Source organism: Phyllopteryx taeniolatus, chromosome 14 (assembly GCF_024500385.1).
Source record: "Phyllopteryx taeniolatus isolate TA_2022b chromosome 14, UOR_Ptae_1.2, whole genome shotgun sequence".
In the NCBI taxonomy this organism is placed as follows: Eukaryota; Metazoa; Chordata; class Actinopteri; order Syngnathiformes; family Syngnathidae; genus Phyllopteryx; species Phyllopteryx taeniolatus.
The window spans coordinates 5,361,269-5,377,285 of record NC_084515.1 but is presented as its reverse complement, the minus strand read 5'-3'; the positions used below and the strand labels follow the sequence as shown (position 1 = coordinate 5,377,285).

Below are 16,017 nucleotides of genomic sequence, written 5' to 3'. Positions count from 1 at the left end.
ACAGTCTCGCCTGTTTTACTCCGCCTGCGACGTATACTAAAATGAACATTTGACTCAGCCCGTGTCATTTGCCTCCATTTTACTACTTACTTTTTACACTGGGTAGTAAGGCAAGAAACGAGAAGAAGTCTGTTTTCATCTCTTACATCCTTGTTTTCCACCTATTTGCAACTAAAATAGTAGCACATTTTCTTTTCACAACAGCCCGATGATAAAGATGATTCATTTAAAACAGCAAAACACAATGTGTGTGCTTCACATGTCAAGGTCAGTTTAGCACAGATTGCTCTTGTTTTGGTGCTGAATGTGGAGATGTGATTCTGCTGTTGCTCAGTAAAGGGGCAAACCTAGCTGTTTTTAAATAACTATATATATCATATAAAGTGGATGTTAAAAAGTCTACACAACCCTGTTCAAATGGCAGGTTTTTGTAATATAAAGAAATGAGACCGAGATAAATTATTTCAAAACTTTTCCCATCATTAATGTGTCATATAACCCAACCAATATTTTTGAGAGGGCAACTGAAAATAAGTGAAATAATGTGTTTGCACACCCTCTTATAACAGGGACGTGGGAGTGCTCAGAATTAACCAATCACCTTCAAAGTCATGTTAATTGGGACTCGGCACACACCTGTCATCATTTAGAGTGCCTCTGATTATGCCCAAATAAAGTTCAGATGTTCTGGTAGGCTTTTCCTGACATTCTTTCTTTTTTGCTTTCTATCAGAACCCTGAAGGTTTTGCGCAAACAGGCTGTTTTTTTTAACTGTTCATAATTTCCTCCACCTTGACTAAGGCCCCATTTCCAGCTGAAGAAAAACAAAGCATGATGCTGCTTTCACTGTAGGTTTGGTGTTCTACCGGTGAGGGACAGTGTTGTGTTTACGCAAACATACAAAAAATTTCACCCTTGGTTTCATCAGACAATAATAAAATCTCCCAAACACACGTGGGCCCTTGGAAGGCAAAAGTTTGGACACACCTGGTTTAAACTATTACAATATTAACGTTAAAAACTGTTAGGATTGTCATCAATTACTCTCGTTTTTGTTGTTATTATGTATACTCAAACATGGTAATTACATCTGGCTTCTCTTCTCGCAGAATGATTCTGTCACTCCTCTTTTTTCAGTGAATCACTGAAATTAGCCCACACTATGAAGAAGCCCACTGGAGTGCCTGTGTGGGTCATCCACACGCCCACACCAGAAACCAGCAAGGGTGATGATGACTCCACAAGTAACAGATCTAGTGCTCCACCTTATGTACAGAAGGACAATAATGACACAAAAGGGAGCTTCAATAAGATGAAGTCCCTCATCCCCAATTCATGGGGCAGCATGACGCATTACTGGAAGCGGAGAAGAGAGAGTGTGGCTGACTCTGAAACCAGTAGTGGTAAGATTCAGATCCTCCCTAATGGTACCAGAGTGAGTCCTCCTGTAAGTCCCTTTCCGGAGCGCATGAAATGGGATGAAACTGAGGAAAAACCTTTTTTAAAAGAAACCTCCCAAAGCCCAAATGAGGACTCTCTACTCACAAGCATCCATCCTGTGGAGTACTACGCTGAGAAGTTGGAGGTGTACAACCAGAAGTACTCTTACTTGAAGTCATGGCCAGGCCTGCTCCGACTTCTGGCTGGCATTGAGCTTCTATTCGGAGCTATGGTGGTTGCTTGTGTCATCGGCTACATTCACAAAGACAGCGAATGGTCCAACTCCTACGGGCTGTATAATGGCGTCTACAACAACGGGCTTGGCCTGACGGGATACAGCTATGGGGGGCCTATGACTCCCTTCGTTGTGTCTGTGGCAGGAGTGTGTTGGCTTTTGACGATGATCGTCCTGGTGTTGGGAATGACAATGTATTACCGCACCATCCTCCTCGATGCACCCTGGTGGCCCCTAACAGAGGCCTTGATTAATGTAACATTGTTTCTACTCTACATGGCGACAGCCATCGTATATCTTAATGACTTGAACCGCGGGGGGCTGTGCTACATGACTGTCGGTATCAGCCCCATCTTGGGCGGTTTGTGCCGAGTCGAGGGGGGCCAGATGGCGGGCACTGCTTTTATCTTCATCAACATGACCATGTATCTGGGGAGTTTCCTGGTCTGTCTGAAGATGTGGCGACATGAAGCCGGGCGAAGGGAGAGGGTGGACTTTGAGGACAAGGCAATGGTGAGGAAAACTTGTCTGACAAACATTTCCATGATAGTGGTGCTTTGAGATATGAGATACTCGACCTACGACAAGTTTTGCGAGAAACGAGGTGTCGTTCGGCAGATTTTTTTGCTTTGACTTGCCAGCGCAAACTTGGAAAAACAAGGGCTATACGGTGACTCAACTCACTTCACACAAGCAGCAGTTTGGCAGATTGAATTAATGAACAATTTTTTGAAAAAGAGGCTTCAAAATGTTATTTTCCATTCCCAGTCGAAGTTTCCTCCAAAACTCAACATAAAACAAAAATAATTATAAATGTATTTAAAACAACCCCATCACTTTGCCTTAAAGTCTGCTAGCTTAATGCAAACACATAATGGGGAAAAAACAAACACTCTAATGAATAGCACCTACTGTATGTGGCGCTGTATAAGGCTTTAAGCAACGTATATTTGAACACAAATGGTGCACAAACATATGTAGACAGACAATTTAACAATACTCACAGGCATATATTCTTCATCCTCTGCAAATAATAAATAATATGACAGCAGCTTACTGAGTCACTTACAGTAGTTGTGAAACTCTGTTTTTGTCTGCATGACTGTATTATTGTATACTGCCTCCAGTGGTCAAGTCGCACACACCAGAAGGAGGCGCAATGATTTAATCATAATTCACAAACTGTTTAATTATTTACATTGTATTTAATTAGGCTATTACTATATGGTTTTATAAAGTAGAATATTATAGAGTGATATTTTCCTTCTTAAAAAAAACATTATTACACAAATGTTTTTTTTTTGGGTGGGGTGGGGCTTGAACAGATTAATGGCATTTCCATTTATTGAAAGATAAATGGAAAGGTGATTTACGATAAGAGTGTTTTGAGATACGAGTGTGGTCACAGAACGAATTAAACTCACAAACATAAACTCTTTTTTTTTTTAAATATTTATCTGTTATGCCCCTTTTTTTTTTTTTTTTTTTTTTTTTTAAATCTCCTGTGCTTCATTTCGCACACAGCAAATCCAAAAGTTAAAATGCCATTTGTGCATCACATCACTGAAATGTCTGCCAAGTTATTTTAATTCGATTTTTTTTCAAGCTACAGATTTACAATGAGTGACATTAGCAATCCCACTAATGAAAAGCACACAAGCCAAAATCAGCCACAGAACAAAAGGAGGGAAAACAAATCTGATGTAATTTAACGTCAGTCAAGACAATCTGCAGTGAGTTTGCTTTTATTTGGTTTTGGTGTATCAGCTTCTTCTTTTTTTGCTGCCAAACACTTTAACATAACTAAGTTGACTGTGGACTTGTTTTAGTGTATTCAAAATGTGACAAATGACAAGAAGCAGGAAATTCTGCTTTCACACGTGGAGATGTTGTATGGCAATTTGAGTGATTTTGCCCACACAACAATTTAGTGGGATTAAATGTAATGTGAAAATGTTCAAGTTGCAGTAAACCTAGTAGTTCTGTTATCACACATGTGAATTGAAACTGAGAATAGTGAGGCTTCAGACAGGATGCAGTGGCCGCTGAGTTTAGAGCATCAGCAGCATATAACAACAGAGAGACTGGAGGAGTTACAGAAATACATAGAAGTTGATGTCCTTGGACATTTTGTGCAAAAAGTACTGAAATATTGAACAGTTGGACATTCAAAGGTTTCGAGAAGGTCAATTTTAAATTCACTTGTAAACGTTATAGTGCATTTTAGGTTCATCCTGAACTTTCACCCAGAAGCCAAATAACCCATTTTTTTCTTAGTATATTTTCAGATACTTGCTAATAAAAGTGACACTTTTTTACCTTTAGTATCCAGGGGAGAGCCCTCGCTCCAACCTCCTGGCCCCACCAAAACCAAAGCACATCTCGTTCAAGACTGAAGCAGACAACAGAGGGAACACAGGTCCAAACAACCAGCATGGGCTTACTTCTGACATCCAGAGGAGTCCTGTCTGTCAGAAAAAAAACGAGGCGGCTGCGTGCATCCCCAAAGTGCAGATCATTGCAGACTACGTCCTGTGAGCAAACAATTTGGAAACATCTGCATGAATGGTTAGCGTGGGTCCGTGTGACAAGTTAAGTGTCATATCCTTTCCTGCAGGAAGTACCCGGAGATCAGCTGTGTGGAAGAAAGGGAAAAATACAAAGCTGTGTTCAATGACCAGTATCAGGAGTACAAAGAGCTTTACAAAGACATCAACACCACGCTGAATAAGTTCAGTGAGCTGGATGCTGTCATAGCACGACTCACCACAGATGGAAAAAGCAGAGAGGTATGGCTATCTAATGACCCGTGTTAAATCAATAATTCGCTGCAATTACACAAAATCAGAGGTGGCAAAAATAGGGATTGTTTTTTTTTTTAACTGTCAATCACATACAATACCTGTTTTGATGACTAATATGGACACAAAATTGTTTCCCTCTTTTCATTAATTCAAGCTTTTATGCAATATGCAATGATATGAACAAAAACTGCCAAATTAGCTAATTATATCAAAAGAAAAATAAACCATACCTGTATACTGTATGTACTTTCAGCTTAGATAAAGAATTTGTTTTTACACCAGAAGCTAGTGATTTTTAGGCTGTCACAAGACAACGCATTTACCACGAATCCTTCTTCAATATACAACCCCAATTCCAATGAAGTTGGATGTTGTGTTAAACATAAATAAAAACAGAATACAATGATTTGCAAATCATGTTCAACCTATATTTAATTGAATACACTACAAAGAAGATATTTAATGTTCAACCTGATAAACATTATTGTTTTTAGCAAATAATCATTAACTTAGAATTTTATGGCTGCAACACGTTCCAAAAAAGCTGGGACAGGTGGCAAAAAAGACTGAGAAAGTTGAGGAATGCTCATCAAACACCTGTTTGGAACATCCCACAGGTGAACAGGCTAATTGGGAACAGGCGGGTGCCATGATTGGGTATAACAGGAGCTTCCCTGAATTGCTCAGTCATTCACAAGCAAAGATGGGGCGAGGTTCACCTCTTTGTGAACAAGTGCGTGTGGAAATAGTCGAACAGTTTAAGGACAATGTTCCTCAACGTACAATTGCAAGGAATTTAGGGATTTCATCATCTACGGTCCATAATATTATCAAAAGGTTCAGAGAATCTGGAGAAATCACTGCATGTAAGCGGCAAGGCCTAAAACCAACATTGAATGCCCGTGACCTTCGATCCCTCAGGCGGCACTGCATCAAAAACAGACATCGATGTGTAAAGGATATCACCACATGGGCTCAGGAACACTTCAGAAAAACAATGTCAATAAATACAGTTCGACGCTACTTCCGTAAGTGCAACTTAAAACACTACGATGCAAAGCAAAAGCCATTTATCAACAACACCCAGAAACGCCGCCGGCTTCTCTGGGCCCGAACTCATCTAAGATGGACTGATGCAAAGTGGAAAAGTGTTATGTGGTCCGATGAGTCCACATTTCAAATTGTTTTCGGAAATTGTGGACGTCGTGTCCACCGAGCCAAAGAGGAAAAGAACAGTCCAGACTGTTATGGACGCAAAGTTAAAAAGCCAGCATCTGTGATGGTATGGGGCTGTGTTAGTGCCAATGGCATGGGTAACTTACACATCTGTGAAGGCACAATTAATGCTGAAAGGTACATACAGGTTTTGGAGATACATATGCTGCCATCCAAGCAACGTCTTTTTCATGGACGCCTCTGCTTATTTCAGCAAGACAATGCCAAACCACATTCTGCACATGTTACAACAGCGTGGCTTTGTAGTAAAAGAGTGCAGGTACTAGACTGGCCTGCCTGCAGTCCAGACCTGTCTCCCATTGAAAATGCGTGACGCATTATGAAGCGTAAAATACCACAACAGAGACCCCGGACTGTTGAACAGCTGAAGCTGTACATCAAGCAAGAATGGGAAAGAATTCCACTGACAAAGCTTCAATAATTAGTGTCCTCCGATCCCAAACGTTTATTGAATGTTGTTAAAAGAAAAGGTGATGTAAAACAGTGGTAAACATGACCCTGTGCCAGCTTTTTTGAAACATCCCAACTTCATTGGAATTGGGGTTGTAAAACGTCTACACACTGCTGTTCAAATGCCAGGTTTTTGTAAGGTCAAACAATGAGTTCAAGATAAATCATTTCAAAACTTTTTTCCACCATTCTTGTGACCTATAACCTGAACAACCCTCTTTGAGAGAAGTAAACATAAACAACTGAGATAATGTGGTTGCTCAGCTGTGCACACACTCTTATAAGTAGGATGTGACTGTGTTCAGAAATAACCAATCACATTCGAAATCATGTTAAACACAAAATCTTCCAAACGTGAGAACATTTTTTGGTCCGATGAAACCAAGGTTGAACCTAATGGCATTACAGTAATTCCAAAATGTATGTTTGGCGCAAACACAACATCGCTCATCTTCAAAATAACAACATACACCTTCAGTGAAGCATGGTGGTGGCAGCATTATGCTGTTGGGCTGTTTTTCTTCAGCTGTAGCTGGGGCCTTAGACAAGGTGGAGGAATTATGAATGGTTCCAAATAGCAGTCTGTTTTAGCATAAAACATTTGGACTTCTGCTACCAGGCAAAAATTATGTCAGGAAAAGACCACTACATCCTAAATGTATTTAGGGTTAATCACATGCCATTTAAATGGTGGCAAGTTGACTCTCATTTAACATGAGTTTGAATGTGATTGGTTAATTCTGAACACAGCCACATCCCAGTTCGAAGAAGGTATGCTCCCTTGTGCAACCATGTTATCTAAGTTGTTTATTTTTACTTACCTTCTCAAAAAGATTGTTGGTTTTTTTTTGGTTGGTTTTTTTTTGGTTGTTTTTTTTTTTTTACAAATTCAATTGCGTTGTACTCGTTATATGTCACATTAAGGGTGGAAACCGTTTTGGAGTGATTTATCTTGGTCTCATTTTTGTATACAAGTACAGCTCAAAAAATTAGAATAGTGTCAAAAGCTTAATTTAGTTAGGTAGTTCAATTAAAAACGTGAAACTATTACAGAGATGCACTACACATACTCAGAGTGAACCTAACCCTTGTTTTAAATATGTATAATTTTCATGATTATAGCTTCTGGAAAAAAAAACCTTAAAATTTACCATCTCTAGATAAGATTCAGCGAAGATGCATTTTCGGGTTCTAGCCATAGTTAGCTTGCTAACTGCACGCTGGAGGAGGAAATGGGCCTTGTTATGGAACCTAAGCACAGCTAACACTCAACTGAGCAGCATAGCCAAACGAAACGACGTCACTTTGTCCTTATATAGTGGGGGGAGGGAACTGGCACTAGAAAGTATACGCCCCAGCCCCGTGATGTCACAGGGCATTGTTTTAGCCACGCCCAGAAAAACAGGAACATGCAAACGGTGAAAAGGATGCTTAAGCTATATCTCAACAATTCAGCACTATATTGTTATGTCTTTGCATATGTTTTCAGCACTTATCTTCACACATATTTAACGTATTTAGAAACAAAACACGGATTTCTGCTTAGTGCCACTTTAAAAAAAAGTTTATTTTGACAAAGTAAGGAATAGAAAATACAGACATGTTTTCAAATGGAGGAATTAAAAGTAAAAAGTCATCAGAAATTTAAGCACAGAAAAAATCTACTTGAGAACAGTAAAATATTTGTGCTTCCTTACTTCCCAACACTGTGCCAAATGAATATGTGTTTGGCACACTTGCATGTTTATAAAAGTGGCCAAATTAAAAATACCTCTCAGTATGTGCAAAGCATATTGTTATAATAATACCTGAGAATGTTTTCACTTACTTTTGATACAACTTTTGTATCTGCTCTTATGTGCCTATGTACCCAATGTTGTGTGTACTGTACTTAATGAAACTTTTCAACCATTTGTTGTTGTTTTTTTTCCCAGGACCGAGACAGGATTAAAAACATCTTGAAGCAGTATGAGCAGAAAAAGAGCGTAAGTGATCCTCTCATAGAGAAAACAGCTAATTCAAACATCCATCCATCCATTTTCTGTACCGCTTATCCTCACAAGCATCACGGGCGTGCTGGAGACTATCCCAGCTATCTTCGGGCAGGAGGCGAGCTACACCCTGAACTGGTCGCCAGCCAATGGCAGGGCACATAGAAACAAACAACAATTTGTCGTCACATTCACATTTAGTCTTCAATCAACCTACCACACATGTTTTTGGGATGTGCGAGGAAACCGGAGTACCCGGAGAAAACCCACACAGGCACGGGGAGAACATGGAAACTCCTCACAGGCGATTTGAACCTCGGTTCTCAGAACACTGAGGCAGATGTGCTCACCAGTCGTTCACCGTGCCGCCTCATTCAAACATTATCTCACAAATACTACTATAGCACAATACCGTCATGCAAAGAGTCAATGATTCTGCTGTGGAATTTCTTACTGACATTACATTACAACTGGATCTGGCAGGAGAGAATTTGATCAACAATGATTGTAGCTTCTTCTTCTTCTGTTACAGGATCCTGCTTTTTTGGAGAAAAAGCAACGTTGTGACTACTTGAAAGCCAAACTGAGCCACGTAAAAAACAGAATCCGTGTTTTTGACCAGGATACATCCAAATTTAACAAATAGCGTGACTTTTATTTTATATGAATGTTAAATTCTTATTATATGACATTATTTTCTTATTGTGGGTCATCCTCCCTGGAGTGAAGTTTTTCCAACGGCATGTTATTGTATTATATTATTGTGAACACACAATAATATGTTAATGTGATGGCTTCCTAATTTATTTTTATTTGTGTACAGTATCTTGATTTGTTTTTCTACAATTCTGTTATGTTTTATTGTCCTGCCACTATCGGCCTTTACAATCAGTGACCAGTATCTTTTCTTGTGTGTTGTTGTTTTTTTTTTCATTACTGTAATTATTATTTCAATGAAACGAAACACCTGTACTTTACTGTAAACTGAAAACAACAAGCTATGTTAATTTTTAAGTGAAATAAATCTATTGTCTTAAGTCTCAATGATTGAACCTTTCACGCACGTGGCACAAAAATGAATTGCATGTAGAAATATAGTAATAGATGATTTTTATTTTTTTTTTTAATGGAATTTGCCTCTTCAAGTATAAACTGCCTCACTTCTGTTGATTCTGTTGACTTTAACACATCCATCCACCCATTTTATGTACTGCTTGTCCTCATTAGGGTCACCGGTGAGTTGGATCCTATCTGACTTAGGGCAAGAGGCAGAGTACACCCTTGACTGCTCGTCAGCCAATTGCAGGGTTCATGTGGAGAAACTCACACTCACATTCACACCTATGGACAAGTTAGAGTACACTTAACCTGTATGCATGTTTTTAGGATGTGGGAGGAAGACGGGGAGAACATGCAAACTAAACACAGGAAGGCCGAGCAGTGATTTGAACCCACAACCGCAGACGTTGAGGCAGATGTGCTAACCGCTTACACACCGTGCTGCCCGACTTCAATAGGTACAGTATACTGTACAGTAGTACATCATTATATCCACAATTTCATCCAGCACCTGCTTTTCTGGTCATTTGGGCTTTTTATACTGCAGATAAACAGAAGGACAGTCAATACATAACTATATTCAGATTGTAAAGGACCTGATGCTACTTTTACAATGCCACAACAGAACAGAAAGTGTTGGTTTACTGCATCACCTATATGGTTCCTATACTTACTGTACAGTATCCAGGTGCATCTCAACAAATTTGAATATTCATGTTCATTTATTTCAGTAGTTAAATTGAAAAATGTGTATCATTCATAAATATTATGAAATACTTCTTAAAACAACTTCTTAAAACATGTTTACAGACTGGCTTCCCCCTTGTAGTTATTTGTATCTATTGATGTTATTTATTTACTTATTGATCTATTTTATTCTTTTTTTTATTATTGGACTTCATTTTATATTTGGGACTTTGTTTGTTTTAAAATATATTTCATATACCAAACTATTTTTATCATCCCACATCAACCCTCTTGGTCTCAGTTGGATTTGTTGGCCCCTCACTTTGCCTGAGGCTTCTCTTTTGTTGTCTGTTTTTATTATCATTATGTTGGTATCCTACTGTGTTTTTATGTATTGTGTTCTAGTAGGGTCACTGATGGTGTAGTGGTACACTCGCTTGACTTTGGTGTGGGCAGCGTGGATTCACAGTTCACACTCAGTGACGGTGTGAATGTGGGTGCGAACGGTTGTCTGTTTCTATATGTGCCCTGCGACTAACTGGCGACCAGTTCAGGGTGAAGTCAGCTGGGATGTACTGGTAGGGTGGAACGGTGGATGACTGGTTAGAGCGTCTACCTCACAGTTCTGAAGACCTGGATTCAATCCCCGGCCCCGCCTGTGTGGAGTTTGCATGTTCTCCCCGTGCCTGTGTGGGTTTTCTCCGGGCACTCCGGTTTAATCCCACATCCCAAAAACATGCATGGTAGGTTAATTGAAGACTCTAAATTGCCCGTAGGTGTGACTGTGAGTGCGAATGGTTGTTTGTTTGTATGTGCCCTGCGATTGGCTGGGAACCAGTTCAGGGTGTACCCCGCCTCCTACCCGATGTTAGCTGGGATAGGCTCCAGTGCTCCCGCGACCCTTGTCGGCTCAGATAATGGATAGATGGATGGTGTTTTAATAGTCAAAGCCCTTTGTGTTTTTAAAAGTGCTATATAATAAAATTATTATTATTATTGTTATTAAATAATTTTCAGAAGGCCATGCCACCTCCTATCTAGTTTCTAGATTAGAAATATTTTTGAATGCTCTGTTACATTTATTCTATTTGCTTAAGATGGTGAATTTCGCTATAAGCATTGCAAATTCATGAAATATATCAATAAATGAAGTGTAGTGAATTCATATAATACAGACATTTTACTTTTTGAATTCAATCAACGAAATTACATTTTAAAAATTGTTCATTTAGCCAATTTTTCTTAAAATGTTTGGTTAAAATGTATTTATTCAAGCTTTTTTCAAATTCATTTATTACATAATTGGCGGCACGGTGAGTTACTGGTTAGAACGTCTGTCTCACAGTTCTGACGACAGGGATTCTGATTCAGATCCCTCCCGGACGCCTCCCTGCTGAGGTGCACCGGGCACGTCCCACCAGGAGGAGACCCCGGGGATGACCCAGGAGACGCTGGAGAGACTACGTCTCTCGGCTAGCCTGGGAACGCCTCTGGATTCCCCCAGAAGAGCTGGATGCAGTGGCTGGGGAGAGGGAAGTCTGGGCGTCCCTGCTAAAGCTACTGCCCCCACGACCCGATCTCCGATAAGCGGTAGAAAATGGATGGATGGATATTACATATTTTACATCATATCTTTTTTACCTCATCTACAAATGAGCTGACCCGTCCTTTTTGATTAGCAAAAACAAATGTGGCCCTTGAACACAAATATTTGCCCACTCCTTCTCCAATTTCACAAAATATTATTATTATTATTATTATTAAAATAATTTTTGGCGGCACGGTGTATGACTGGTTAGAGCGTTTGCCTCACAGTTCTGAGGACCCGGGTTCAATCCCCGGCCCCGCCTGTGTGGAGTTTGCATGTTCTCCCCATGCCTGCGTGGGTTTTCTGTGGGCACTCCAGTTTCCTCCCACATCCCAAAAACATGCATGGTAGGTTAATTGACAACTCTAAATTGCCCGTAGGTGTGAATGTGAGTGCGAATGGTTGTTTGTTTGAATGTGCCCTGCGATTGGCTGGCAACCAGTTCGGGGTGTACCCCGCCTCCTGCCCGATGATAGCTGGGATAGGCTCCAGCACGCCCGTGACCCTAGTGAGGAAAAGCGGCTCGGAAAATGGATGGATGGATGGATGTAATTTCCCCCCCCCCCCATGAAAGTGCATCAATTTCCGGAGCAAACTTTCCACGTGTTCGTCGACGTGGGTTGGGCCGTGGGCTCACTTTTGGTCGATCGGGCGTCCTCACCTCGCTGAGACGCGGAGCAGAGGAACGGCGGCTCCACGGCCGTGACAAGAAGAAAGTCCACTGTGTTGTTTCTTCCCTGGTGTTTTTCTTCTGTCGAATTATGACAAAAGAGGCTGAAAGAAGGTCTCCGCGCGTGCCGTGGATTTAGCGTAAACTCAAGGGTCACGCTAAAACTGGACGGGGCTCAAATTGAACGTTCGGGTAAGTTGCTTTGCTGTGTTTACAGGTTTAATGTGAGCGTAGCTTAAAGGTGTTTTTGTACCACTTCATTGGTTTTTGAAAGACAGGCGTTAACCGCAAACCTCAATATCAATCATACAAAACAACAGTAATCATATTGTTGAATTACTACCACTCTGATAGTGTCTATCAAAACTAAACATAAAATCTCCACAGGTCTTGTAGTGGATGAATATTGTGCAAGTATACCTAATATTGAGCCATTGTTTACAATATATAACATAGTTTAATAATATTAAACAAAAGCAAGTGCCTTTCAATATAATATTTAATATATATAATATTGTGGAATTTGTTTTAAATTCAGCCTCTTATTAAAAGAAGCACCTCTTTTACTCACAGACAAATAATTTCCATTTAAATTTAATCTATAAAAGGTGAATAATGGAAGGAATTTGTTATTGGTGGGAGAAATTCACTAAACCCCCAACAGAGTTTTTACTCTGTTTTTAACCTGCACAGTGTCTTTGCCAACCTTTTAGAAGCACTCTAGAAATAAATGGCTAAAACAACGCAAGCAAATGACAATTAGGGGGGAAAAAATGAAAAAAAATCAATGGTTTACAGTTAAATATACAACTAATTATAATCTTAAAACACTTTATCATTTCAAACGCATTTTACAGAATTACCCTCAAAAGTAAATGGCTTATTTAGTTTTAAAAAAATGTACCTGAAGTGCGCGTTTACAAGTACATGCGGCAAAGACTCTCCCAGCTTTCACTAGGAACGCTGACTAAGCTTAGCTCCTCCATGACATATAGATGTATCACTTCAACATACTTCCTTGACACTAAGTACTATTTTCCTATTAGCCAGGGATTTGGTGGCATCTTGGGGTGCTATAGAAAGAGCACAAAAATATCCAAATAGGTGAGTTTTTCAGTGAATAGGTGCCACAGAAAAAAAGCAAATTATTCAATTGTGAATAGTTAACCACAAATAGACAGGGGACAACTTGAAATTGCAGTCACTTGAAATTTAATTCATATTCAAAAAATTGTGCATTGATCTAAGATGCATCGTTAATATCCACAATCAAATCGCATTATAGGGTCTCAATTTTATTCAAATCCAGTCATGAGGTGGTGAGAGATTGCCATTCCTGCTATTGATCAACAATCAAACCTCTCCAAGCTTACTGAGTTGCTTGCTGCTTTTCCATGCACTAGGCAGGTACACACAACAGTAACAAACGGTAGGAAGGAACACAAGTTGGTTCTCCTCACAGTTGACACCACACATGGCCGCCCTTGCCTCTCAGTTGTCTTCAGTCTGAATTATTAAAGCTTGTTGGTTTGAGTTCCACAGGAGAGATGAATGGTCAGTGACACCTAAGAGTAGTGAAGTGCAGAAATACAACATTAAGGGTGCCATGTTTTACCAAACCAACTTTTTCTAGTATTTGGGATGTAATATTGTCTCTATGGTGCCTCGATAAAAGTGAAATATAAATTAAAATCAGGTCATTCGAATTTCTCAGGCTTATCTAAGATCTCCGCCTACCTCTACACTCCCGAGCCAGCGCTGCCAACATAACAAACTTGTGCTCTTACAAGTGGGTCTTCTGCACGGAGGCAACCAATCAGAGGAAAGGGGGCAATCTTAGCAAAATATGGACAAAGCGGATACAAAACTGGGTCAAACAGAAGTACGTAGCTGTCAGAGGGGCCTTTTGTGGACACACGTATGACAAAACCAAGGTGTTTTTTTTATTATTTTTTTCATGAAATTGACACATTTATACTAAGTCCTGAGCGAGTCACTCTACAGATGTCTAAAAGCCAAAATATGGGACCTTTACAATTTTTCAAATTGCACGTTTTGTACCCATGCTAAGCTAGATTTTACTCTTGTGGAGAGCTAGATGCTATCCCAGCTTCCTTGGGGCAAAAGGTGGACTACACTATGGACTGATCACCAGTCAATCACTTCATCCTCAACCTCACTGAGTTGAAACCAAAACCACCAAAAAGTGGCAAAAGTACTCATTCTCTGTACTGAAGTAAAAATACAGATGCTTGATTTAAAAAAATATATATATATATGGTAAAAGTAATAAAATCCTGTACTTAAGTAAAAATAAAAAAGTACAGACTTTGTATTTCCATATTCGAAGTTTGTATCAAACTGGTTAATCAGTACCCAAGAAATACTTCTGTTTCAAAAAGGTTGGTTAACCCTGCTTAAAGAGTGCAAATTTATCAGTGTCCAGTGTGAAGACTTTTTAAACTGCATTACCAAATATGGAAAGATGCCTCAAATAAACTATTATTTTTTTTTATCCTTTATCCTTTTATCCAGGAAAAAACTTTAAGTAATCGTGGTACTAAACCATGTATGAACCTCGGCACTATGACAGCTGCCCTCTGTACAGCCCGCCCTACAGCGCCACCTCCCACAGCTTGAATCCCGAAAGAAGCAGGCACTCCCCCTACAGCAATTATGTCAGCTACACCTCCAAACCCCTCGCAGAGTCCCAATACGTGGAGGAGACGCCTCAACACTTCTACCGATGGTTTTCACCCCCTGGTTTTGTCAAAACCTTCCAGGGAGCCACAGTGCTCATGTGTTTCCTCATCTTTGCCTGTGTGGCATCAACATTGGTGTGGGACATAAATGGATTTGGCTACAGTGTTGTTGGCGGCGCAGGGAGTGTTCCAGGTGCGGGCCAAGGCTACTATGGAGGCAGCTATGGATACAGTAGCTCCTACATGACCCCGCAGTCCGCCAAGGCCGCAATGATCTCCATGGCTGCCATCAACTTCTTGGTTTCACTGGGGTTCCTGGTGGGGAGTTTTTCCCGGTCACGGGCCATAAGAGGATCTAGCTTCTACCTCACTGTGTTCATCTGTGACACCATCTTAGCTGTCCTTCAGGTGAGGCATGTGTATGCATACATCCATTTTCTATACTGCTTATCGTCTTTTGGGTTGCAGGTGAGTTGGAGCCCAAAATAAGCCGAAGCTAAGCTTTGGGCGAGAGGGGGGTACACCTTGGAACGGTCACCAGCAAATTGCAGGGCACATAAAGACAAACAACCATTAACACTCACATTCACACCTATAGAAAATTTAGTCTTAAAATGAACCTAAGGCAAAGTTTTAACTATGTTCCCTGCAGTCACGCCAACCCCGTTTTCTTGAAATGTATTGCGCTGTGGGATTTTTTCAATTTTATTTCTCTTTATTCAAGTGTTGCTAAGTTTTCTGATGGTCTATCAAGGCATTCGTGATGAGCCGTGGAGGGACAGGGCTGTTGAGTCCCGGAGGCTCAAAGATGGACTATGGTTCAGCCCACAGTTTACCACGAATGTCCGGGTCCCTCATGTTTCCCAGCTTATTTCAAGGCTTTCTACAGATGAAATGTGGACGTTAGGGACCTTTGGAGCATGTTTGTGGCCCCGGCATAGTCAAAAGAAGCCTGCCTCCAATGTCAGCGTCAGCACGGGGGGCACATATTGGTGCTCAATAAATGTTTGATAATATTCATTTTGTGTCAACAGCTAATTTACTAATTAATGTCTTGTACCCAAACATGCAGGAGAGCCCGTTATTCATATGCAGTTTTGAAATTATTATTTTATTCATTAAGGGTATGCAAGTTTTCAAAATGCTTGCAAGATT

The 16,017-nt window shown here is 40.2% G+C and overlaps 1 protein-coding gene across 1 annotated transcript in view; it reads left to right on the top strand.

Annotated features, from left to right (window-relative positions):
- LOC133488626 (uncharacterized) overlaps positions 1–16,017 on the top strand; it is a 29,619-nt gene that overhangs the window by 1,439 nt on the left and 12,163 nt on the right. The window contains exons 2-7 of the mRNA XM_061796722.1: positions 1,138–2,188; positions 4,001–4,209; positions 4,293–4,464; positions 8,100–8,150; positions 8,689–8,797; positions 14,723–15,270. Coding sequence (XP_061652706.1) covers positions 1,163–2,188; positions 4,001–4,209; positions 4,293–4,464; positions 8,100–8,150; positions 8,689–8,797; positions 14,723–15,270 — 2,115 coding nt within the window. The 5' untranslated portion in view covers positions 1,138–1,162. The remainder of the gene's footprint in view (positions 1–1,137; positions 2,189–4,000; positions 4,210–4,292; positions 4,465–8,099; positions 8,151–8,688; positions 8,798–14,722; positions 15,271–16,017) is intronic.